Source organism: Abramis brama (assembly GCF_963993115.1).
Source record: "Abramis brama genome assembly, chromosome: 7".
NCBI classification, from domain to species: Eukaryota; Metazoa; Chordata; class Actinopteri; order Cypriniformes; family Leuciscidae; genus Abramis; species Abramis brama.
Window position 1 is genome coordinate 27,719,020 of NC_139969.1, and position 26,239 is coordinate 27,745,258.

General features: G+C 41.7%; 1 protein-coding gene across 1 annotated transcript in view; it reads right to left on the reverse strand.

Moving 5' to 3' along the window:
* Positions 1-3,876: 3,876 nt before the first annotated feature.
* gpr158b (G protein-coupled receptor 158b) overlaps positions 3,877-26,239 on the reverse strand; it is a 58,937-nt gene continuing 36,574 nt past the window's right edge. The window contains exons 7-11 of the mRNA XM_084121085.1: positions 25,942-26,180; positions 16,801-16,939; positions 9,747-9,852; positions 9,487-9,633; positions 3,877-8,125 (exon numbers count right to left, since the gene is read on the reverse strand). Of these exons, the coding sequence (XP_083977211.1) occupies positions 6,383-8,125; positions 9,487-9,633; positions 9,747-9,852; positions 16,801-16,939; positions 25,942-26,180 (2,374 nt within the window). The 3' untranslated portion in view covers positions 3,877-6,382. The remainder of the gene's footprint in view (positions 8,126-9,486; positions 9,634-9,746; positions 9,853-16,800; positions 16,940-25,941; positions 26,181-26,239) is intronic.

Here is a 26,239-nt window from a genome sequence, read left to right on the forward strand (position 1 = left end):
ATGAAGTAACGAGTAAATACATATGAACAATGTATTACAAATTTAACCAACCAATACTTTGCATGAGTGAGGACATAACGTGACATAACGTGAACGTGATACCTTCCCCGTGTATTGGCGAACCGAGATTGGACCAATATAGCGGGCCTTACAACATCAACCAAAAAACACATTATAATATAAGTTATAAATTGATTTGCATTTCAGTGAGTGAAATAAGTATTTGATCCCCAAGCAAAACATCATTTAGAACTTGGTGGAGAAACCTTTGTTGGCAAGCACAAAGGTAAGACAATTCTTGTAGTTGGTCAGTAGGTTTGCACACATCTCAGCAGGGATTTTGGTCCACTCCTCTTTACAGATACTCTCTAAATCCTAAAGGTTTCTTGGCTGTCGCTTTGCAACTCAAAGTTTCAGCTCCCTCCACCACAGATTATATATAGGATTATGGTCTGGAGACTGGCTAGGCCACTCCAAGACTTTAATGTGCTTCTTCTTGAGCCACTCCTTTGTTGCCTTGGCAATATTTTTTGGGTCATTGTCATGCCAGAAGACCCATCCAAGACCCATCTTCAGGGTTGTGGCTGAAGATTTTACGGTACATGACCCCATCCATCAGCCCCTCAATACAGTGAAGATGTCCTGTACCCTTAGCAGAGAAACAGCCCCAGAGCATAATGTTTCCACCTCCGTGCTTGACTGCAGGGATGGTGTTCTTGGGGTCATAGTCAGCATTTCTCTTCCTCTAAATACGACGAGTTGAGTTTGATGCCAAAGAGCTTAATTTTGGTCACATCTGGCCACAGCACTTTCTCCCAAGCCTTCTATGAATCATTAGATGTTCATTGGTAAACTTCAGATGGGCTTCTACATGAGCCTTCTTGAGCAGGGGGACCTTACAGGTGCTGCAGGATTTCAGTCCATTGCGGCATAGTATTTTACCAATAGTTTGCTTGGTGACTGTGGTTACAACTGCCTTGAGATCATTAACAAGCTCCTCCCGTGTTCTGGGCTGATCCCTCACCTTTCTCATGATCATCCGTACCCCATGAGGCGAGATCTTGCATGGAGCTACAGACCGAGGGCGACTGAAGGTTATTTTGTATTTCTTCCATTTACGAATAATTGCACCAACAGTTGTCTCCTTCTCACCAAGCTTCTTGCTGATGGTCTTGTAGCCCATTCCAGCCTTGTGCAGGTCTACAAACTGGTGCCTGATGTCCTTTGACAGCTCTTTGCTCTTGCCCATGGAGGTGGAGTGGTTGGAATGGAAGATACAGATTATGTGGACAGGTGTCCACTGACATTAGGACATTAGGAGTATTTTCTTAAAGTGACAGGACTATTATGGGCACATAACCAATCTGTGGGAGGCAGAATTCTTGCTGGTTGGTAGGGGATCAAATACTTATTTCACTCGATCAAATGCTAATCAATTTATAACCTATATATAATGTGTTTTTTTCTGGATTTTTTGGTTGATATTCTGTCTCTATCCGTTAAAATAAACCTAGATCACCATAAAAATCATAGACCCTCCCTTCACTTATTTTCTCCACTGTATAGCATGGTTGTGTTGTGTCAATTAAATGTTTTAAATGCTACAACAAAAATCATTGCAATTTGTACTGTTACTGTTACTGTTATATTTATTCATTTACAAAATGTAATTCTCAAATGTAACATCGATAACACCTAAATCTCTTATAATAAAATAATAAATAAAATAAATCTCTTGACATGATAATGACCATAATGTGGCTTTTGTTATCATTTTCATCATCATTCTTATGGTATGACTTAATAAACGTGTCTGTCTTTATATAATGAATTATAAACTGAAAAAAAAAAAAAACCCACACAAATATGGTATATAAACCAGTGAATATGGAAACTACCAGCTCTTAGTACTCATATCATAATACATCAAGTTCCACACACACACACACACACACAGATTTTGTCAATTCTTTGTGATGTTCTTCATCACAGCTGTGCTGAATGACTAATGTAAATGTATTGGCAAAACATGTCCTCACATTTAAAAAAAAAACACACACAAATATGGTATATAAACCAGTGAATATGGAAACTACCAGCTCTTAGTACTCATATCATAATACATCAAGTTCCACACACACACACACACACACACACACACACACACACACACACACACACACACACACACACACACACACACACAGATTTTGTCAATTCTTTGTGATGTTCTTCATCACAGCTGTGCTGAATGACTAATGTAAATGTATTGGCAAAACATGTCCTCACATTTAATGAACTAATTAGTTGAACATTTTTAATAGACTGTTGACCATCTTGTTTCCTAGCATTTATATGTAACATAGCATTTCATAATTGCACTTCTTTCTCAGTCATGCCACACCGTAAACTGTTGAAGAGCTGTAGGAGTTCGTCCACAAGGAGGCAGCGTTACTTTTTGTTTTAACTCGAAACAAAATGTGCTTAAATCATGTTGTTCACACCCCTCAGTTTATCAACAAAGGATTTCATGCGTTTGCCCATAATGTCTTCTGTTGCACATTTCCATGCATGCACGAGTGTATTAGGGTTCATAGTATGAACTGGCTAATGTTGACCAATAAAAAACAACTAGCTGATATGTGTAATGTGTTGTGTTTATCAGAAGATTCTGAGGTTCGGGATGCTATACTCTTGATCATTTTCTTTTGATATTCTTCTTTTGATATACTCTTGATCATTTTCTTTTTGTAATATGGAGAAAGGCTGCTTTTGAGTGGAATTTTTTACATTAGAGATGATATAGCTTTTTATGGATCCTAGAAATAAGCTTTTTTTAATGGAAATGATTTCCCTTGATATAGCCCGTTTTAAGACCAGTAGAGCAAACTGATGGGCACAAAAACAAAACCAGCAGCACCTGAGGAATGGAGAAATATAAGAGTCAAAATATGAAGCTGAAAGAAATCTATTTTGGCACACACAATTGCAAATGGAGTAAACATATTTAAATACAAAAAGACAAGATTCAAATTTGCAATCAACCAATCAGAGTTAGAACAAAGATTTGTGCACTATAGGCCTATTACATATTCATTATATTTTTACTTAACTTGTTGTCTTAATTGTTTTAAGAGATCCTATAATGCCCTTTTCACAAGATGTAAAATAAGTCTCTGATGTCCCCAGAGTGTGTATGTGAAGTTTTAGCTCAACATACCCCACAGATATTTTTATAGCTTGGTCACTTTTTTTTATTTTTTTATCGAATGGTCACTTTTTGAGGGCGAACAAAAACGCACCGTTTTTTTGTGTCCCTTTAAATGCAAATGAGTTGCTGCTCCCGGCACAGAGGGCGGAGCTTCAACAGCTTGTGTGTGTTAGCAGCTCCGATTACCTCACACAGACATGCACTGAAAATTTCAAAAACTTTTAGCCTTTTATGTTCAAACCGGATTCAGACAAAGATGGAGAGACTCAAGAAGTGACAACGTAGAATGCAACTGGACATTTCTGAATGGTTAGTTGATGAATTTATGTAGCTGATGTGTAGTTAACTATCTTCTAATAGTTGATTAGCATATTCTGTCATGATAATCTAAAAATCGCGTTCCCGGAGGCGGGGTTAAATATACATTTTAGGGTAAGTGATCACTAACCCGTGAAGAAGCACATTGTAGTCATACCAGCCATTTGTGTTAGTCCTTAAAAAGTGATTTCTGTAAAATAAAATATGCTTTGATTTGAACTTGAGTGTCTTAACTTTGCAGATGTTTATGCTCAAACAGCAACATTATAAACTCACTATAAAGTTAAAAAAGATATACGATTAAAAACATAATATAAGCGTATGGTGAGGATCATGAGGCCAACCAGTAAAATCAGAACACGATATGTTTATTGCAGGAAGTATTGTATGTACATGCTATCACAAAGAAGCACACAATATATATTTACAGTAGAAATGTTCCAGGGTGGATCACTATTGAGCATAACAACTGCATAATACTGAAGTTATGAATATATCTTTGCTTTGAGATATTCAATAGACTCACAACACTCCTGCTGATTAGGAATTTCATGTGCAGTAAAAAGACAGACCTACTTACTGTCATGCAAGAGCATGTGATTTTGTAAACACTGATGCAACAATCACCAATAGGGTGACATCACTTAATAGTTGATACTGATACAAATCACAACAGAATAGAAGAAGGTTTCTGTAAAATGGAAAAACAATTCTGTACCGACAACAATGCAACAGATAGGTGTGCCCATGCAATGATCAAACAAATGCTTTGAACTGTAGTTCGCTGTCAATATTCAACATAGATTTAAAAGGTTTTACTTGCATTCATGCAGTTTACTGAAGAAAATGCTTTACAGAGGATGATGAAACAACTGATTTAAATCACAAACTGCTGGTGTACAGTTGTCTGGTCTTTACCATTCATTGGGTATATTTTATAAAATAAAGGATTGTTTAAAACATTGTAGGGCATTTTTATAAGACAGATCTTATAATTGTCCATCACTCTCACTTCAAGTGGGCACTAGGTGAATATTGTTATTCATAAAAGTTGTAAATAAATGTTTTGTATATTTTAGAAATTTACAATAAATTTTAAAACATAGGCAAGAGTGGGGTAAGACGAGCCAGTTTTCATACATCAGGACATCTAATATTAATTGATATTATGAGAGCATTTTTAACATAGGGCCATTGAAATATGATCTTGTTCAAGCTCAACTTGCCTTAAAGCAATTTCTCCCCACAAAGTAGTAAGTATTTCAATGTTAATAATGTTAATTATGTTAATATTTAACCAAGTCCACAACATGTATGATATGCAGCAGAGACTGGGGCTTGTCGCCACATGGTAACATTGCAAGGGCTAGATTTTAAATCAGTTACTCAAATGCTTGTTTTCTGGTAAAATGTTGGTTTCAAAGACCTATAGTTCAAAACCGTATTAAGTTATTTGAACCATCTTTTTCCTGGGCAATGACAATGGAGATATACCATGAAGCCTATACAATGTTGTCTATACAATAATTATAACTACACACTGACCTTCAAAATTGATGAATAATAAGCCTGCCCTGAGAATTATTTACTGGAGTAAAAAGGGTGACACCTAGGGTTATGATTGTGTGCTCAATTCCATCACGAAAAGCCAAATATTATACCTTAAAATATACTGCATAAAAATTGCAGTTTCCTAGATACAGGAGGTGTCTCATCTTACCCCACTCTTTCTGACTGTGCCTTGTGAAGGTATTCAAACCCTAAAAACAAATTCTGTCATTTGCTGAATTACAAAGCTCCTGTAGTTTTTTCTTTTTTTTTTTTTCTTTATTAAGGACCATGTACAATTTCCAACATAAATGTTACCATTTGATGCATTGTACCAGAGTTAGCCATAGGCTAATTTACATCTGCATTTTAAAATTATTATTTAAAATTATTATTATTAGAAAGAATAGAGAGAACCATGAAATAGTTTTTCATTTAATATATATCATTATTTAGTCTGTTTTCACATGACACTCAAGTCCTTACTGAAAAAACATCCTTCAAAGAGATTGATGGCATTATTTAGGGGCTGAACTTTTCTACACAGTGTCTCAGTAGTCTGGAAGTGTAGTTTCCACTTCTTGATAACTGAACAAAAAGTGTATCCATTGTATACATCCATTGTATTATAAAAAAAACACCTTTTCTTTTTTAAACTGTCCTTCTGGGGGGAAAAAATCTGGAAACGCTAAAATAGAATGAAATAAAAGTCACATAAAAATTATTGATATAAATGAATACATAAAAATATCAAGCTTGAAACTGAAAATGAAAGGGGTTTGAACACTTTTGCAAGGCACTGTAGTTTAATTTCAATTGAAAACCATTTGCAAATAATTTTTTTTGTAGATGAAATTTTACATTAACAAGCATTGAAAACTTTAAGTAAATAAGTGCAAACATAAGGCTAAAGGCCTGTGCACACCAAGAACAATAACTACAATGATAACTGTAAAGTTTGAATCATTGTTCAAATTCTATAAGAATATCAAAGACCACACCACAGCTATAACTTTAACGACAGAGGAATGATATCATTGGAATCACTTTAAGAACAATTTTTTCCCCGGCTGATGAACAATAAAAAATTGTCAGAATCCACCCGACTTTAAGGAGCTTGAGTATTTAAAGCATCAGACGACATGATCAGCACTCGCTTATATTATACAGAATGTTATCATTAGGTGTTGGTGTGGAAGCCAATTATTGTTACAGTTAACTTTCTTGGTGTGAACAGGCCTTTCAAATATGGAATCTGCCATTTCAGAAATCCTACTGGAGTGGTCTAGTTTTGTGAGTATTGTATCAGGCACTCTTCCCTGACAACTTCTCATCAAAGTCCCATGGACAAACTTCAGCCATGTTGAGGTAAGAGGACGGTGTTTGTGTTGTGTGGTTCTCAGTTGTTGGAGTGTGTTTATCATTTGAGGTAACACTTGGCAATGGCTCTGTCTCCCATGGGCAAACCTCAGGACGTTTACTGCTGCTGATGGTGGTGTCTCTAGTAGAGCTCCTTCTCCTGCCAGATGCCACCATAGCAGCTTGGTCTCCCTCTGATGATTGGCTTGTGCGTCGTTTCTCAGAAGGTTTGCTTGAGGAGCTTCTCCGCTCCTTGCTCTTGGAACTTCGTTTATCATCCTCTTTATCCTTAGCTTTCTCTTTGGAAGAGCAGGATCCTTTTCTTTTCGAGCAAGAATCTCTTCTCTTTGAATGGTGCGTGGGGCTGGAAGTCTTGTCCTTGTTGGGGGACAGAGGGGGATCATAATCCCAAGGGCAGATATCCACCATGAGAGCTGGAGGCTGCAAAAGGCTTCCTGTGGACTTTGAGATATCTGAGAGGACCATCCTGGGCTTTCCATCTGTGGGTGTGACACTTTTCTTGCGTCTTGTTCTCTCAGGGGACAGTCCTACAGGCTCCATTTGTTGGCCAGATGGATCTTCGAAGTTCCATGGACTAGCGTCTTTGTGGGCAGTGAGGTTGAGAGGTGATTTAGGCTTCCTCCCTTCATCCCTGTCCCCAGTCTTATCTCTGGAGCGACGACGATTTGACGGAGATTGGCCCAAACCTTTTTGTTTGTGTTGAGACTTGTGTCCAGTTTTTGCACTGCTTCCATGGATCGTGGTGGTTTCAGAGGGGGCAATGGAAACATGCTTTTGGGCCCTCCCCTCCGATGGAGTGGGTAACTCCTCCACTTCCCAGGGGCACACCTCAGAGAGGTCGTACAGGTCCTTGCTCTTCCCTGGTTCAGAACAAATGGAGGGCTGACTGCCGCTCACCTGCTGCTTCATGATGCCCATCTTACTAGGCGTTTTGGTGTACTCAACCGACTGGCTGATGATCATTTTTGGAAAACACTCAGGGGATTCAGTGACTTCTGAAAGCGCTGTGCTATCCCTTGCTTTAAGACCCTTTTTACTGGCATCTTCCACACTGTGAGTCTTCCCCGCAATGCCCAGTGTCCTTTCTTTGGCGTTAGTAATGACAGACAGTGACTTCTGTAACATAGAGGTCCGAAGATGTGCAGACTTTTTTTCTGGTGCTAAATTATGTGCACTGGCGGACTTGCACACTAAGGGCACTGACTCAGTAGATTCAGCTAACTCAACCTTTGGCGCCTCATGGTTCTTCTTGTTGGACCTCCGGCCCATCAAGGTGTCAAGCAGAGAAGCCTCAGTAGAAGAGTTCTCCATTTTATCTTCAGGCACCCCATTGGTTTCCCCACCTTGGTCATGTGTATGGTCATAGCTATGAGATCTCTTCAGTGAGAACATCTTGCTCTTCAGGGATTCTTCCCTTGACTTCCCAGAGTGAGACGGGTCAAAGGGGTTTCTCCTCAGGGTGCTTCTGTTACTCCCATGGTCACTTCCATCTCGATCTTCTCGGCTGTACTGGCGACTCACTGTCTCAGGTATTTCTGTAATACGGCGCATAAGTGTCCGTCCAAGTCCCCTCTTGGAACTGCGTTTTTTCTGTAAGTGAGGGTTATTAGCCAGCATCTTCTTTCTTTTATAGATCTCCAGTTGGGAATAGAGTTTCTTGAGCTCCTCCTGACAAAGGCAAAGAACACACACACACAAAAACTACATAATCAAGATTTTCCTATTTGTATCACTTGTAGAAAAACAACTTAATTAAAATATGTATTAAAGGGAGAGTTCACCCAAAAATGAAAATTACCCCATGATTTACTCACCCTCAAGCCATGCTAGGTGTATATAATTTTCTTCTTTCAGACGATTACAATCGGAGATATATTAAAAAATATCCTGGCTCTTCCAAGCTTTATAATGGCAGTGAATGGGAGACAAGATTTAGATGCCCAAGTGCATCCATCCATCATAAAAGTACTCCACACGGCTTCGGGGGTTAATAAAGGCATTTTTGTTGCAAAGCGATGCGTTTGTGTAAAAAAAAAAAAATCCATATTTAAAACATTTTAAAACTAAAATAACTAGCTTCCGACAGACAGCCATATGCATCGATTTATGACGAAAGAGTAACCCCTGACCTGACGCATGACGTTTTGACAAAAAACAAAAGCGCAGACGATAGTGCAAAATAAAACACGGTTACAAATTAGTCTAAAACAAGAATTTTTGTCTGAGGATTTCGATATAAGAGAAGAGGATCTTGAGTTTTTTGCCCAGACCCATTTCTTTAAACCGCAAATGGCGTCAGAACTTACGATACTCCTACATCCTACTTCATACATCACGTCAGGGGTTACTCTTTTGGCGTAAGTCAACTTGCGTAGGCTGTCTGCCAGAAGCTAGTTATTTTAGTCTATAAAGTTTTAAATATGGATATTTTTGCTTCAGAAGGCCTTTATAAACCCTTGTGTGGTGTTCATATTTTTGTTATTCAGCCAGTGTTCGTGGGTCTGGTGGACCCGCTGCATTTTTGGATTTTTAACCCCCTGGAGTTGTATGGATTACTTTTATGATGGACAGATGCACTTTTTTGGACTTCAAAATCAGGACCGCCATTCACTACCATTATAAAGCTTGGAAGAGCAATGATATTTTTAAATATAACTACGACTGGGTTCGTCTGAAAGAAGACAGTCATATACACCTATGGCTTGAGGGTGAGTAAATCATGGGATAATTTTCATTTTTATGTGAACTATCCCTTTAAGTGAAAAACATCATTTTCTTAAGATTTTATTTGGGTGTTTTTGCCTTTATTAGATAGTATAGTAGAAAGTGGACAGGAAGTAAAGAGGAAAACAGGATTGGAAAGGGCCAAGAGCTGGGGTTCGAACTCCAGTCACCCAAAGCGCAACTACGCTGTGTGTCAGGGCACTAATCACGACACTATCGGCTCCAACCATACTTGAAAGTTCCCATAAAACATGGAAACCCAACATGTGTGTGTAAATGATCAAGGGCCAGTAAACAGGTCTTACCCTAATGTCTTCAGGGTCCAGACTGTGCTCACTCCAGGCTGATGTAATGCTGCTGTTCAGGCAGGAGCCTGAGTGACCCATATCCAGCTCTTCTTCATAAGCCTCTGTGGCTATATCCTCCCGGGTATGAGTTCCAGTGAACAAGAACTGCAGTGAAGGATGAAACAAACTATGAATATTTCATTAAAAACATAACCATAAGCAGTTCAATAGATTTCTATTCTATATTCTATAGATTTAAGGACAAGGATAATAATCACCTTTGGAATGAGAAGTAATCCCAGAGTAACTGTCACTGTCAGGTGCGTATGGACGAAAAATAATATTAGCATCCAGTCAGGATGCAGCCCAGTGCCAAGAGAGAACCTGTAGATGAGACAAATGCTTGTTAAAGGTGCCAAAAATGATTTTTCATGACATTTCTTGATTTTCACTTCAACTCCAACAATACCTAGGCTGTTCCCCTGTCATTTTTTATTTTTACATTTTTATTTATGGCAGATCAAATCTAAATGATGGAGAAACATTTTAGGATCTGGAGCAAATATCACAAAAAAGAGCTTCAAACAGTATAATGAGGGCAAATGTAATTGAATGTGGCGTGGCATCTAAGGTTTTGTTCGGTTTATTTAAACGCTGTTTAGTCAACAGGGTTAAGTATCCTGGTGATGTTGTAGGGGTAATGGAGGTCACCGCTCCTCCGTTACGCAAAGAGTAATGAAATTCAGGCTCATTAATCCCACCGCCTTTCAAGGTCTGCTTTGGCAAAGCATCAAAACAGTGCATCACCACTTTTCAGACAAACAGAGCTTATCTGCTAAAACCAGCAGGGGTTGCAGACATCGGCAAAGAATGAGAGTGAGGAGAAACATATTCTATTAAAATGGCTAGGCGCTATGATACCTCCATCATAAATAATGGCAGTGTATTTTTAATCTACAAGTATACTCTAGTGCAAAGGTTTTGACTCGTTTTGCTTCAGAACCCAGATTTCACATGCTTCAAGAGGCAGCCCAGCGCTCTACCAACATTTTTTTATTGTACAAATGAAAACAAAAAAATTCCTTAAAATCAAATATTAAAAAAAGTATTAACAGCATAGAACCAACAAATATGCAATATTATTAACACGACATATGCTGAATATTTACATTTTTGTAAATGGATACACATTTTAACAGACTAATGCATAAAACAACAAAAACTGAGCCAAATATGTTATTAAGGTTCTGAGCATGAGAAGTGGACAGTCATTTAGCACATTAACATATCACTGCAGTGTTTATTGATGGTTTTATGCTGTTGGCAGCTAATAATTCAATGAAAAAGCATATTGTGTTCGACAAACTACAACTGAAGATGCTGAATATGAGAAATGCACAGTGCATATCGATTTTTAAACATTGTTGAGCTTATACATTTTTCTGTTGTAACTATTCACATGTATATGGCTATTTGTATTTTTAGATTTGCATTTAGCATTGTTTTTTTAATCATTGTTTCCCTGTTGACTGTGGCCCTATCAGAGCAGACCTAATGCTGCATTCAAGTTCTCCTGGAAAGTTCATACTTATGAAGAAATTATCATTACCACTGTTGTGCTTTCAAATTACACACAAATTCCCTTCTTTCTATTTAACTTCTTATCAAAGCAAGAAACATTTTATCTGTAACCTAACGAAACCAAATCAAAAGCAAAGAATGCACATTAGGTGGGTAATTGATGCTTTATCTGTGTATTTTATCATTCTCATGCTGCCACAGAGAAAAATGGGAAATGCAGTTGGTTGTACAAGTCTGTTTCCTCATAAATCAGTTCAATGAGCAGAATTCGCTGGAAAGCTTCAATATTATTCTTACTTGGTATACAAAAAGACTACAAATTGAATTATAGCATCAACATTCACAATTACATTTTATTATAAAGAATACCAATTTGATTTTGTCAATAATTCTTTATTTCAAATGCTCAAAAAGTTAAAACTTCAATGAGTCAGGCATTCATTATAAATCACACAATAACTACACCTAAATTCAAAATAATGACAATTATTAATTCCTATAACTTATTTATTCATGGTCTCAAAATTAAATGTCTTACATAATGCAAAACTTGAAAGTTGAGTGACTGACTTGCAAAAATAATTCATAATTCACTACAAAATTGCTTTTTGCTCACGGATCTCTATATAGATTATAGATATATTATCTACATTATAGATAAGTGTTTCTGCTTCGGATCTCGTAATTATTACAATAATTCCAACTCCACTTGATGGGCACATTAAAGATTAAGGAACTGGTAATTACGACTTCATGATGGTGTTTATGTGCACTCAACCCATATACACTCACCTAAAGGATTATTAGGAACACCATACTAACACTGTGTTTGACCCCCTTTCGCCTTCAGAACTGCCTTAATTCTACATGGCATTGATTCAACAAGGTGCTGAAAGCATTCTTTAGAAATGTTGGCCCATATTGACAGGATAGCATCTTGCAGTTGATGGAGATTTGTGGGATGCACATCCAGGGCACGAAACTCCCGTTCCACCACATCCCAAAGATGCTCTATTGGGTTGAGATCTGGTGACTGTGGGGGCCATTTTAGTACAGTGAACTCATTGTCATGTTCAAGAAACCAATTTGAAATGATTTGAGCTTTGTGACATGGTGCATTATCCTGCTGGAAGTAGCCATCAGAGGATGGGTACATGGTGGTCATAAAGGGATGGACATGGTCAGAAACAATGCTCAGGTAGGCCGTGGCATTTAAACGATGCCCAATTGGCACTAAGGGGCCTAAAGTGTGCCAAGAAAACATCCCCCACACCATTACACCACCACCACCAGCCTGCACAGTGGTAACAAGGCATGATGGATCCATGTTCTCATTCTGTTTACGCCAAATTCTGACTCTACCATCTGAATGTCTCAACAGAAATCGAGACTCATCAGACCAGGCAACATTTTTCCAGTCTTCAACTGTCCAATTGTGGTGAGCTCGTGCAAATTGTAGCCTCTTTTTCCTATTTGTAGTGGAGATGAGTGGTACCCGGTGGGGTCTTCTGCTGTTGTAGCCCATCCGCCTCAAGGTTGTGCGTGTTGTGGCTTCACAAATGCTTTGCTGCATACCTCGGTTGTAACGAGTGGTTATTTCAGTCAAAGTTGCTCTTCTATCAGCTTGAATCAGTCGGCCCATTCTCCTCTGACCTCTAGCATCAACAAGGCATTTTCGCCCACAGGACTGCCGCATACTGGATGTTTTTCCCTTTTCACACCATTCTTTGTAAACCCTAGAAATGGTTGTGCGTGAAAATCCCAGTAACTGAGCAGATTGTGAAATACTCAGACCGGCCCGTTTGGCACCAACAACCATGCCACGCTCAAAATTGCTTAAATCACCTTTCTTTCCCATTCTGACATTCAGTTTGGAGTTCAGGAGATTGTCTTGACCAGGACCACACCCCTAAATGCATTGAAGCAACTGCCATGTGATTGGTTGATTAGATAATTGCATTAATGAGAAATTGAACAGGTGTTCCTAATAATCCTTTAGGTGAGTGTACATTCATTCTGACACCTGAACACAACATGTGACCTATTTTTGGGGTGTGACCTACTAGTTGAGAACCACAGCTCGAGGAAAGTGTGGTCAAAGAGAGTGAAATTAAGGTGCAACAGAGCATTCTGAAAGATGGCAGAGAAGACAGGAACAGGGTGAATGGGTTTATTTTAAGCCTTAGTAGTTTTATGCGCAAGCTGTCTACAGCAGACATATTTTATGAGCCTTCTCTCAAGTGGCTTATCAGTGCTGTATTCACGATTCTTGTCGTTCAGCTGAGGCCAGCTGTCTTCACCTTCTTTTTACAAGTTTAGTGCAAAGTTCTGCTGATGTGACTCAAGTTTTACATTCTAATTAGGCCCCAGACAACTTTCAGTCATTTTTAGGGGGAATGGTTACACAAAACTCCTACAATTCATTTTAAACAAATTTGCAATTCAGTGTCACACTGAATGACGGTTGCAGAAAAACTGGAGATATGCGTGTCTACATAGAGCCACTAATAAACCCGTTAACTTTAGCATGCTAACGGCCAAAACTGATGTGACGTCCCTTGTGAAAATAGTACACTTTAGCATAATTTTAAGAGGTGAGTACTTATTATGGAAATAATATACTTTGTAAAGTAATGCTTTAGGACACTTAATTGCATGTTAACGGCAACTTCATAAAATATATTATATAGTTTAAAAATATATTAAATGCAATTAGCTGAACTTGAGAGTGCTTTTTTGATCACTTAAATAGGACACTATGTAATTTCATAATTATGTTTTATTTATGAGCATTTAAGGTAAACTAAAATTGAAACTTGTATGTCATGTATTTAAATATATTTGTAATTATTTACAAATACAAATATATATATACCTTTAAGATTTGAAAAAGTACACTACAAATGCACATGGGCTAACTACCTGTCACAGGTTGGTGGCTTTAATGAAGCACACGAAAGAAAGGCTAACCAGAATAAAAACACAACCACATACACCTAGATGATAAACATTGACATTTAAACAATACAGGACAAGGAAGTACTGTAATTGAAACTGAGGGGTTAAATACACAGGGCAAACAAAAGAGCTAATGAGGTAATTAACTAGACACACCTGAACAGACTACTCAATTAATTAGTAACCAGGGAAACAAACAGGCAGGGAAGGGAGGAGAACAGAACCATTTAACAAACTAACAACAAACACTAGAACATAAATCAAACAGAATACAAAACATGAAAAACAGACTCTGAAACTCTCCATAAAAAAACTGTTTACATGGAGTACTCATCAAGTAGTGCAACCATCTAAGTATTTCAACAGCTCAAATAATGAACAGGTTTTTACTGAATAATTAATATCAGTGCTTAAACAAAAATACAAGCTTCACATTTCTGCTTTTAAACCCTCTGGTATGTTAGCCTGGACTACTAAAGTGCACTACTAAAAATGTAGAAGACATTAAATTACAGTTAGTAATAATCATTACATTCTGTCACAAATAACGTCAATAAACCTTGTGTCTAGTGTTTTGAATACTGAACATTCCTTCAAGAAGCTTTCTTAAGACTGCTGTGGTAAATATAAGTGGATGTGGGTTGGAGTTTCATAAGATGTGGGTATTATACTGTCATTCTCTAAAAAAGAAAACAGGTGATCTGTTTCTTGTGGGTGTAGTAACTGACATTTAGACACTCTTGAGGGAATGAAATGGCATGCTGTAGAGATTAGAGAATCACTTTAAAACCTTACTGAAACAACTAGAAGGAAAGGACAAAGCGATACTTGTTAAATTAACTTGTTAAATTAAACAACATAAATTTTAGCTGGTGATATGTTTGAAAGTGTTTTGTTGAATTTCAAGGCTGATTAGATTTAGCAGTTAGCCTCTGCTCTTAGATTGTTGTGTTGTTGTGTTGTTGTGTATCCTATCCTTGCAGAATCCTATCCTGCTTCCTCAATGCCTGATCAAAAACAAGAGTGTTATCCAAATGTCTTGCTCTAAACAGACAAAAGTGCTGTTCTTAACTAGTTAACGCTATAGTATGATAACGACCGGAATACACTACATGACTTCTGCCCTGATTTTCAGTCTGTATGTCTTGACACTAGTTGCTGAAAGTCTGCAGATTTTGGGCGATCAAAGTTGACAGATTTTACAGAAAATCCTGTAGTGTATGATGGACACAGATTTCAAACATGTTTGATATTTTGAGCACATATTTAGAACACATTGTTTTCATTTTGCATTTTTAGAAACAAAGCACGTTTACGCGTGCGTTTGTTGTGTTCGGAATGACTTGAAAAATCATTGATCCTCGGTCGTTTAGTGTGATGGCCAGTTTTTCTCTGTAACCAGTTACAAAGTCAGCAAGAGTAAAATAGTGTATTCCAGCCTTAAAGTGTAACTTGCAGGTTACATTTTTCACGAAGAAAATGCAATAAACATAAAGATAAGAACCGCCCACCACTGTTTTGTATGTTTTTCATACCAAAATGCTGAATATAATATGAAAAGTTGGTACTTTTTAGTGGTTTTAAGCACTCCCTCTCCCTTCCACTAGGCTGGGCGTGACGTCATAAAAGGAACTCCAAGCCTAGAGTTACTGTAGTCTAATGGCAAGTAGGCTAGCAGTTATATTGAAATAACTTAATTGTAAACAGAATCATGTGTGCTGGCTTCAAGAGGACCGTGATCCTGCCTGAAATGAGAGTAAGCTATTCGCAAAACAAACGGGTTCAGGCAGCATGCACGCAAAGTTAAACGGAACTTTTATTTTGACGGGTTGCCGTGAAGACCTTTGCGTTTCTGTGCGTGTATGATATGACGATAGTTTTTCTCAAATGAAACGGTAAAATGACTCAGAGTGGCTCTGGAGATGAATTTCATCATGTCATCATATCGTGACTGGCAGCAGCTAGACTGAAAAGTAGAGTATGGTTGCAACTTCCTTTTATGACGTCATCACCCAGTTGCTGTAAAAACGCGCTACCTTTGAAGAAACCCCAATAAATGTTATTTTAACGCATTTTAAGACAGAAATGTTTACATATATACATATTGAGCACTTTAATTTACACATTAATTGGTTGTGGTGGTTAACCTGCAAGTTACACTTTAAATTGTTAAGCATAATATGCAAGGTTTAGTAGCACAGAAACCTTTTGTCAGTGCTGCCTGTGACTTTTATTACTAAAATAGCTTCACTACTGAAATGCTACATTACATTTCTTAGCAATGAAGTGGAAGCATCACTGTTTTCTGAAGTAATTCAACACATTTATAAGTTTCAAATTTATTTATAGACATTTTTTTTATAATTATTGATACTCTTGTGTTGGATCTGGATGGCTGGTTACTTTAAAGAGATTATGAATTTATCAGGCTATTCACATGAAAACAATGAGATATAAATGTCCTTTGTGAAGCAATGTGTTTTGGTATGGTATTGTTCTGATACACTGCATAAACACTTATTCGTTGCACTTGTTGTTTGGGGCTCATTAAACATTTTTTGCATATGGGCCCTTTGCGCCACTGATGCTATACAGAGTATAATAGAACTATTTGCACATGAAAAACCTTTTAAAAAATCAGTTTTTCATTTGCATTTCAGCTCTCATGTTATTCCTCAAGTATGGTGTTGCATACCGCTCATAATGCATCCTGTCTCATAAATAAACATGGAAAGCATGTCATCTTAATCATGCTTCTGCTATTGCTACTCATAACTAATGCACATTGCTCACCTAATGATGTGAAATATTGCAGAGATGAGGAGTTCATTATAAATGGCGACTGCCAAGTAGCGAGGCTCGTGGAAAGCGGAGGGGACGGTCCTTACAGCATAGCACAAGTAGATGCCCCACAGCAGGAACAGGAACTCCGCTAGAACAGGAACACAAGAAGACACAACACAGTGCAGTCACTAATTATTTAGTGTCAAGTCTGGGAATGCCAGCTGAAAAGATGTGATTTCACACAGCCTGAAAGGCTGTTTCCCCTCCCTCCCTCTTTTGCCACATCACTCAAAGTAACAAGTCAATGGTGCATGAACATCTTAAAAATAACGTTTGAGACAACAGCAACAACCTAAAACAAAATATGTTTTAGTATTTGAATGAAGTTGATATTATTTTTTCCCCATTTTAAGTATGCAGTAGGTTCAGGAATCCAGAACCCTTTCTTATTCAGAATCAGTTACATAAAAAAAACAAAAAAACAAAACTATTTTTATAACATTTATCTCCATTCCTCAACGTTTGCATTCTTCCACCTACATGGCCTGAAGAACATACAAGAATACTATGACAATGTTTCCTGCATCACTGCTGAATCTACAGCATAATATTTGGTTTTAGCTGATTTGTGGAATTTACAGTTTGACGTGAATATAATGAGAGAGAATGACTATAAATAGACACAACTCAATGGTTGCATGCTAACATGGATCTCCAAACGTTCATTTTAATGGATTGTCAAAAAAAAAAAATCTCACAAATTGTCTGCATTCGAATAAGATTACCTCCTTAAACAGTTAAACCTAAAAAACAGTGAAAATTTTAGTGTCTGTAACAATCCCAGTTCAAAGATGTAGGCGGCAGAATAAGTATTTCCCGGTAACAGCTAGATTTATTCAACGCAAGCAAACAACATGAAACAGTGTGCTATGCACATACAATACCTGACCATGAGTGACACAAACAGAGGAACTTAAACAGACAGAGATAATGAACTAAATGATAAGCAGCTGTAATGATTAATCAGTGTCCATAGAAATGACTGATGGGAAACTATAAGCCAAAGGAGAACATGTGACTTAAAAAACAAACAAAAAAGTCCATGAAAATGAAACTAACTGAACAGATCCGTGACATTACGCCCCCCTCCCGGAAGGTGTGACCTTGCGCCGTAACAGATGTGGTCAGGGAGGAAAGGTGGGGGCTTGGGGGGGTGGACGAGGAGCCGATGAAGGGCTGATGAGAGGAGATGGTGAAGGGCTGGAAAAGCAGGCAGGACAGACCAAGGAGGTGATGATGGAGGAAGAAGCCAAGGAGTGTCACGGTTGTGAATTCATTGTTTCCTCTGTGTCTCGTGTCATTGTTGTTTACATGTCTGTGAGTTTGCGTGAGTGGGCGTTGTCCCGCTCACGTGTTTGTTCAGTGCTCCAGCTGCTCGCAATCTTCTCATCCTCCACCTCAGCTGATTCACATTACCGTTCCCTATTTATACTCACTCACCTTTCCATTCCAGTGTCCATCCGTTGTTTGCCTGTTCCTGCTTGTATGTTCGTGTCGTCTTCCGGGTTGTCGTGTCTACAGTGGATCCCTGTTGTTTCACCGCACCCGAGCACAGACCACCGAGCACCTGCACTCAGCACCGAGCACTGACCATCGAAGTCCCTGTGTGTCCGAGTCTGAGCGTCTTCCCCTGTGTGGACCGTCCGGAGCTGCTGTTTACTCGCGAGATCGCGACCACGCCTTGAGAGGAACCTTCTTTCCTGAATTGTCTTATTCTGTGTTGAAGTTCCAATAAATATATTGTTCACCCGCAATTGCTTCCAGTTTTGTATCATGACAGAACGGATGGACCAAACGATGGGAGCAGCGGGTGATTCATCGGCTTCCTTAGAGGATTTCATTCGAGTGTGCATCGGCCGGATGGATGCACAGGAGCGCAGCCAGGGGGAGACAGGACGCGCCATCCAGACTCTGGTCACACAGGTGTCCGAGCTCACCCAGCGATTCCATCAGCTACAACCCCCCACTGCGCCAGCACCTCCAGCAGCACTTGCAGTTCCCCCCACACCACCCGTGCCTCTCTCCCAGTCGGAACCCAGACTGCCCACGCCTGAATTATACTCTGGTGAGCCGAATTTCTGCCGTCCATTTCTGACACGTTGCAGTATGCATTTCTCATTACAGCCCAGAACTTTCGAAAAGGAGGAGGCGAAAGTAGCCTTCGTGCTGACGCTATTGACTGGGAGAGCGGCGCTTTGGGGAACTGCAGTGTGGGAGAATCGAGACCAGTGCTGCTCCTCGTTCCAAGCCCTCTCGGCGGAGATGAGACGGGTCTTCGATCGAGCCGTCGAGGGGAAGGAGGCTGCCAGGGTCTTGACTGACCTACGTCAAGGAGACCGATCGGTGTCAGATTATTCCATCGAGTTTAAGACCCTGGCGGCCGGGTGTCGCTGGAACGAGGAGGCGCAGTGGGACCATTTCCTGCATGGGCTGGCCGAACGTGTCCAGAGAGAAATCTACGCCCTGGACCTTCCTTCAACGCTCAATGGACTCATAGACCTGGCCCTGAGAGTGGACGCCCGTCTGTCCAGGATAGGGCAGAGAACAGCCACCAACCCAGTTCCGAGTAGGAGTGAGAACCAGCGGTCCAGCGGCCTGGACACGTTCGGCTCCCACGATCCCGAGCCCATGCAGGTGGGGCGAGCTCGGCTTTCCCGGGAGGAGAAAGAAAGGCGGAGATCCCAGGGCCTTTGTCTCTATTGTGGTGGCAACGGACATTATGCCTACAGCTGTCCAGTAAAAGGCCCAGCCCGATAGTAAGTTTGAGGCTACTATCGGGTGGGATCTCCGCAGGTAAGACCTCATCCACTTCCACCATCCTCCCGGTAAGACTGAGATGGTCAACTCTGGATCACCACTGCACTGCACTCATTGACTCTGGGGCAGAAGGTAACTTTTTGGATCATCAGTTTGCACTTCAATTACAGATTCCCCTTCATACACTTTCCCAGAAGATCACAGTCAACGCATTGAACGGACAGACTTTACCCCCCATCTCCTTGGTCACCGAGAAACTTACACTCATCACTTCTGGAAATCATGCTGAAACCATATCATTTTACATCACTGACTCTCAACTCACACCCATAGTTTTAGGACACCCTTGGCTCAGTTTACACAACCCCCGCATCGATTGGAAGAGACGTACCATCTCAGCTTGGAGCACTGAGTGTCACAGTTCGTGTCTTGTGTCTGCTTGTTCTGCTGTTTCTGTTCCTGTGTTACAGGAGGAAGCGGTGGATTTATCAAACGTGCCCGAGGAGTACCGTGACCTGAGTGAAGTGTTCAGTAAGTCTAGAGCTGCTTCTCTCCCTCCGCATCGTCCCTATGACTGTGCTATAGATTTATTGCCAGGTAAGTCTCCGCCTAAGGGCAAGATTTATTCACTTTCAGTTCCTGAGAGAGAGGTTATGGAGAAATATATTTCTGATTCTCTAGCAACCGGGTTCATCCGCCCTTCCTCTTCTCCAGCGGGGGCGGGGTTCTTTTTTGTGGGGAAGAAGGACGGTTCTCTGCGACCTTGCATTGATTACCGAGGGCTGAATAACATCACGGTAAAGAATACTTATCCTTTGCCGTTGATGTCTTCAGCCTTCGAGAGGTTGCAGGGAGCGTCTCTCTTCACTAAATTGGACTTGCGTAATGCTTATCATTTGGTCCGCATCAGGGAGGGGGACGAATGGAAGACTGCTTTTAACACCCCCAGGGGGCATTTTGAATATTTGGTTATGCCTTTTGGGCTTTCCAATAGTCCCGCAGTCTTCCAGGCACTAGTCAATGATGTGTTGCGAGACATGATCGATCAGTTCATATATGTTTACCTGGATGACATATTGATTTTTTCTTCGTCTCTCCAGGAACATGTGCAACACGTACGACTAGTACTTCAGAGGTTGCTAGAGAATGGGCTTTTTGTCAAGGCGGAGAAATGCGTTTTCCATGCACAGTCAGTTCCTTTCCTGGGACACATCGTGTCGTCTGAAGGTATGCTTATGGACCCTGACAAGGTTAAGGCTGTGGTAGAGTGGCCAATCCCAGATTCCCGCAAGGCCCTGCAGCGGTTTCTGGGATTCGCCAACTTCTATCGGCGTTTTATTCGCAATTTCAGCCAACTAGCCGCACCTCTGACCGCCTTGACCTCTCCCAGAACTGCGTTCAGGTGGTCAGACGCAGCTGAGGCTGCGTTTGCCAAACTCAAGAGCCGCTTTGTTTCAGCTCCCATTCTCATAGCCCCTGATGCTTCACGTCAGTTCGTGGTAGAGGTCGATGCGTCGGAGGTGGGGGTAGGTGCAGTGCTTTCACAACGTTCACCTTCAGACGACAGAATGCATCCCTGCGCGTTTTTGTCACATCGATTATCTCCTGCCGAACGAAACTATGACATTGGTAACCGGGAGTTGTTGGCAGTCAAGTTAGCTTTGGAGGAATGGCGTCACTGGTTAGAGGGTTCAGGGGTACCCTTTACAGTCTGGACTGATCACAAGAATTTGGAGTACATTAGAACCGCTAAAAGATTGAACTCCAGGCAGGCTCGGTGGGCACTTTTTTTCGGTCGTTTCGATTTTACACTTTCCTATCGTCCGGGTTCCAAAAACGTCAAACCCGATTCTTTGTCGCGTATTTTTGATCGTCCCGAACACGAAGCTACTCCTGAGCGCATTTTTCCTGAGAACCTGATTATCTCTTCGCTCACTTGGGAGGTCGAATCGAAGGTCAAGAGGGCCTTAGAAGGGGTAACGCCTCCGATCCGGTGCCCACCTAACCGCTTATTTGTGCCGGAGGAATTACGATCAGAAGTCGTCCAGTGGGGTCATAGTTCCAGTCTAGCTTGTCATCCAGGGGTGAGTCGTACCATATTTCTAGTTAAGCAGCGATTCTGGTGGCCCCTGATGGCTCGTGATGTTCACAATTTTGTTTTGGCTTGCTCTAGTTGTGCCATTGGTAAGTCGTCCAATCGACCCCCAGCTGGGTTACTTCAACCGCTGTCGGTGCCTTCGAGACCTTGGTCCCACATCGCTCTAGATTTTATCACCGCCCTCCCACCCTCCCAGGGTAACACGGTAGTTTTGACCGTGGTGGACCGATTCTCGAAGGCAGCCCACTTTATTCCCTTGCCCAAATTACCTTCAGCCAAGGAGACAGCGGTGGCAGTCGTTGATCACGTCTTTCGGTTACATGGCCTCCCGACAGACGTGGTTTCTGACAGGGGACCCCAGTTTGTGTCCAGATTTTGGCGAGAGTTTTGTAAGTTACTGGGGGCGACGGTCAGTCTGTCCTCTGGGTTTCATCCCCAGAGCAATGGCCAAACTGAGAGAGCCAACCAAGATTTGGAAAGATCATTACGATGTTTGGTCTCCAAGAATCCCTCCTCCTGGAGTCAACAACTTTCCATGGTGGAGTACGCCCACAATACGTTACCAGTGTCATCCACGGGCCTATCTCCGTTTAAGTGTAGTGTAGGGTACCAACCACCTGTTTTTCCTAGTGCTGAGTCCGAAGTCGCGGTCTCCTCCGCCCACGCCTTCATCCAGAGGTGTCACCGTACTTGGACGAGGGCCCGTGAGACTCTCCTCCAAGTGCGGGAACGCACCAAGGCCAAGGCCGATCGCCACCGGTCAAGGCCTCCCGTATACGTCGTCGGTTCCAAAGTGTGGCTTTCTACTAAGGACATTCCGCTCCGCTCCGTTTCCAATAAGTTGGCACCCAAATTCATTGGCCCGTTTTCTGTCACTAAGATCGTTAGTCCGGTGACAGTCCGCCTCAATCTTCCTCCAGTGTACAGGAGGATTCATCCCGTTTTCCATGTGTCCAAAATTAAGCCCGTCTTTTTTGCACGCATTAATCCGCCAGCCCCGGTTCCCCCCCCGCCGCGTCTCGTAGATGGGGAACCATCCTATTCGGTTCGTCGTATTCTGGATTCCAGGCGGAGGGGACGCGGATTTCAGTACTTGGTGGATTGGGAAGGTTACGGTCCGGAGGAGAGAAGTTGGGTTCCTGCTCGTGACATCCTGGATCACTCCCTTATCGATGATTACAATCGACAGGTAAGGAGTTCTGGGAATGCCGTGAGGCATTCCTAGGAGAGGGGGTACTGTCACGGTTGTGAATTCATTGTTTCCTCTGTGTCTCGTGTCATTGTTGTTTACATGTCTGTGAGTTTGCGTGAGTGGGCGTTGTCCCGCTCACGTGTTTGTTCAGTGCTCCAGCTGCTCGCAATCTTCTCATTCTCCACCTCAGCTGATTCACATTACCGTTCCCTATTTATACTCACTCACCTTTCCATTCCAGTGTCCATCCGTTGTTTGCCTGTTCCTGCTTGTATGTTCGTGTCGTCTTCCGGGTTGTCGTGTCTACAGTGGATCCCTGTTGTTTCACCGCACCCGAGCACAGACCACCGAGCACCTGCACTCAGCACCGAGCACTGACCATCGAAGTCCCTGTGTGTCCGAGTCTGAGCGTCTTCCCCTGTGTGGACCGTCCGGAGCTGCTGTTTACTCGCGAGATCGCGACCACGCCTTGAGAGGAACCTTCTTTCCTGAATTGTCTTATTCTGTGTTGAAGTTCCAATAAATATATTGTTCACCCGCAATTGCTTCCAGTTTTGTATCATGACAAGGAGGAGATGATGGATGGAGAAGCCGGGTGATGATGACCCAGAGCTCAGCCATGAACGATAGCCCACGGTGGAGTTGATGGAGGGAGGAGCCAAGGTGTTGACATGGCTGACGACATCCGCAAAATGATTGACAGAGACAGAGCCGATGTGAGGGGATCCCAGGTTGCAGACGGAAAGCTGATGGGCTTGAGTGACACCGCTGGCTCAGGAGACCAAGGCAGAGTGCGGCGACAAGCGCTCGAGGTGGAGCCAGAGTACCAGAGGACTTAGGCGGAGCCGGTGTGCTCGAGGACCAAGGTGGATCCGGGAGAGGGCGGAGCCTGCTGGAGCAAAGCGGTGGATGGCTCGTAAGTCCATGACGCAAACAGGCTGATGACTGACCGAGGAGGAGCTGGAGGGACGAGGGAGCCTGGTGGAGCCGCAAGGCTGAGGGTCTCTGGTGGAGCCAAGGGTGGGAGAAGGCAAGGCACAGCTGACAGGCCGACAAGCAAAGGTGGAGCGAAGGAATCAGAGGCCAGAGGCGGAGCCAAAGGATCCCCTCACTCAGGCAAAGCTGGTGGTAGAAGGACCTGAGGCTTCACGTCGCTTCAAGGGGAAGGTGCAGGGCTGCAGGCATCCAGCAGAGGTGGGTTAGGGGTGGTGGTGGGCTGGGCTCTGGGTCTGGCTGCGGATGATGGCCTCCTTTCAATCAAGTTCTGTGGTGTCTGGGAAGTCTACTGGATGGTAGTAGTTAGCCCTGATCCAGAAGCTTTAAAGTCTCATCATTGAGGGCTGTCTTTAAAGTAAGCTGACTGAATTGAAGGGCAAAGTTCATTGGAGGAAGTTCTTCTCGGGCTAGGGCAGCGAATTTCGCTGCATAATCCATTTGCGCACAAACAATCCCGGACCATGAGTGATACAAACAGAGGAACTTAAATAGACAGAGATAATGAACTAAATGATAAGCAGCTGTGATGATTGTCACATGGGTTGTGCCCATGGGGTTGTCACTCAATTTATGTCAATTTATTGAGTCAGACTCAATTAGTCAATTTACGCTATGCCCACTATGTTTATTCAAAGCCTAGTGAGGCAGGTCTTCACTCAGCATGGCGTAGTAGGTATTGATTCCCCATAGCGTCAATGCCAAATGCAGCATCGAAGTTCAATTTCGAAAGGGAACGTCTTAGGTTGTGTATGCAACCTGGTTCCCTGAGAAGGGGAACGAGATGCTGTGTCTCATTGCCACACCTTGGACCTGCCTGCGCGTCTCCCTCAGACAAAAGAGTTGATGACGTGTAACTCGGGTGTCCTTTTTTACTCATGTGCGCTCTGTGTGTGACGTCATGGACTGCCGTCCGCCAACGAATTTTGCCTTTTGTTTACACGTGCCTCAGACACAGGTCACACTGATGGCATTCCCCGTAGCGTCAATATCAAACGCAGCATCTGGGGGAAAACGGAGCACTCAAAGGAAGCCCACAGCAACACAGGAAGAACAGAAGGGCCTCCTGACTCAACCAGAACTTGTACTTCTACCCACTTATGCTACCCACCCTTATTATATTTAAGTTAACCTTAATTTTATTTCAAGTAATGAAAATGTTTTTATGCTTTTAGTCTTAGTTAACTATTATAACCCTGTGCTAAAGTAATAGTTCATTCAAAATTTAAAATGTTTTTGCCTAACAAAAGGAGATGAATAAGGAATGAGAGAAATATCTTCAAAGTATCTTCAGTATCTTCAAGAAGGACAAAAAAGTACAATAAATATAGCCTGTATCTCTATTTTCTCCATTCAAATCTTGTACATTAATGATACAAGCCAGGATGTCTTTGTGCGTTTGCATGAAAATATTTAATGAGTTTTGAGGGCAGTTTCCAGTTCCTCCTGTGCTTCATGCTGTAAGCAGAAGGTACTCGAGCTGTCAGAGAGAACTGTCTATGCATCACTGGCCACGTCTCACACCCTCATGCCTTAAATGCTGTCTGGCCACACTCAAATGATCAGATTATACATCTCACATCTCTTCTGTCAAAGCTGCATCCGTGACCCTGAGAGTTTGCCATTCTTGCCTCATTTTCCCTTGTCTGAGGCTGTTTGTAGCACAACTGAAGAATATATTTAATATTTAATATCTGCATCTCATTTAATGATATTAATACATTTTTTCATGGTTTGAGGGTCAGATCTACTAAATGTTTGCGCCAGCACAGACCCTCTTTTGGCGTTAAACTACTGTCATGATTTAATAAAGACATGCAGTGAAACATTAACAATGAAAAGGAGTGGACACAGTTATCTGTTAACCCGATTTACCCGATTTACCCGAACCCGATTTACCCGATTGTTTGCCAGGCCGCATTATAATTAGCACTGCTCTTGGTAGATTGCGTTGGTTACAATGGAAATCAGTTTACATTTTTGGGCTGCTGTATGAATTTTGCTCTCTGATACTGGTTCAAGTAGAATTAATATAAGCATAAGAACTGACCAGCAGCCATCATGTAGTCCCAGCTGTCCAATAGACACATGCTGAACTGTAGGCCCTCTGGGGTGACACCGATGTCAATGAGGGCGTGATGGGTGTCGGGGTTCTGGCATACGGCTGAGGTCCAGGCCACTAGGAACCACACAACCACCAGCAAAATCACAGCAAGCAGACGCAGAACCCTCCAGCTGGTCATGTACGGGATCCGCTGGGCAGTGCGTGACAGGAACACTTTTAAAACCCTTGGTATGAAAAGGAAGGACAAGACACAAACATAAGATAAATTAAAGCAACACTCATG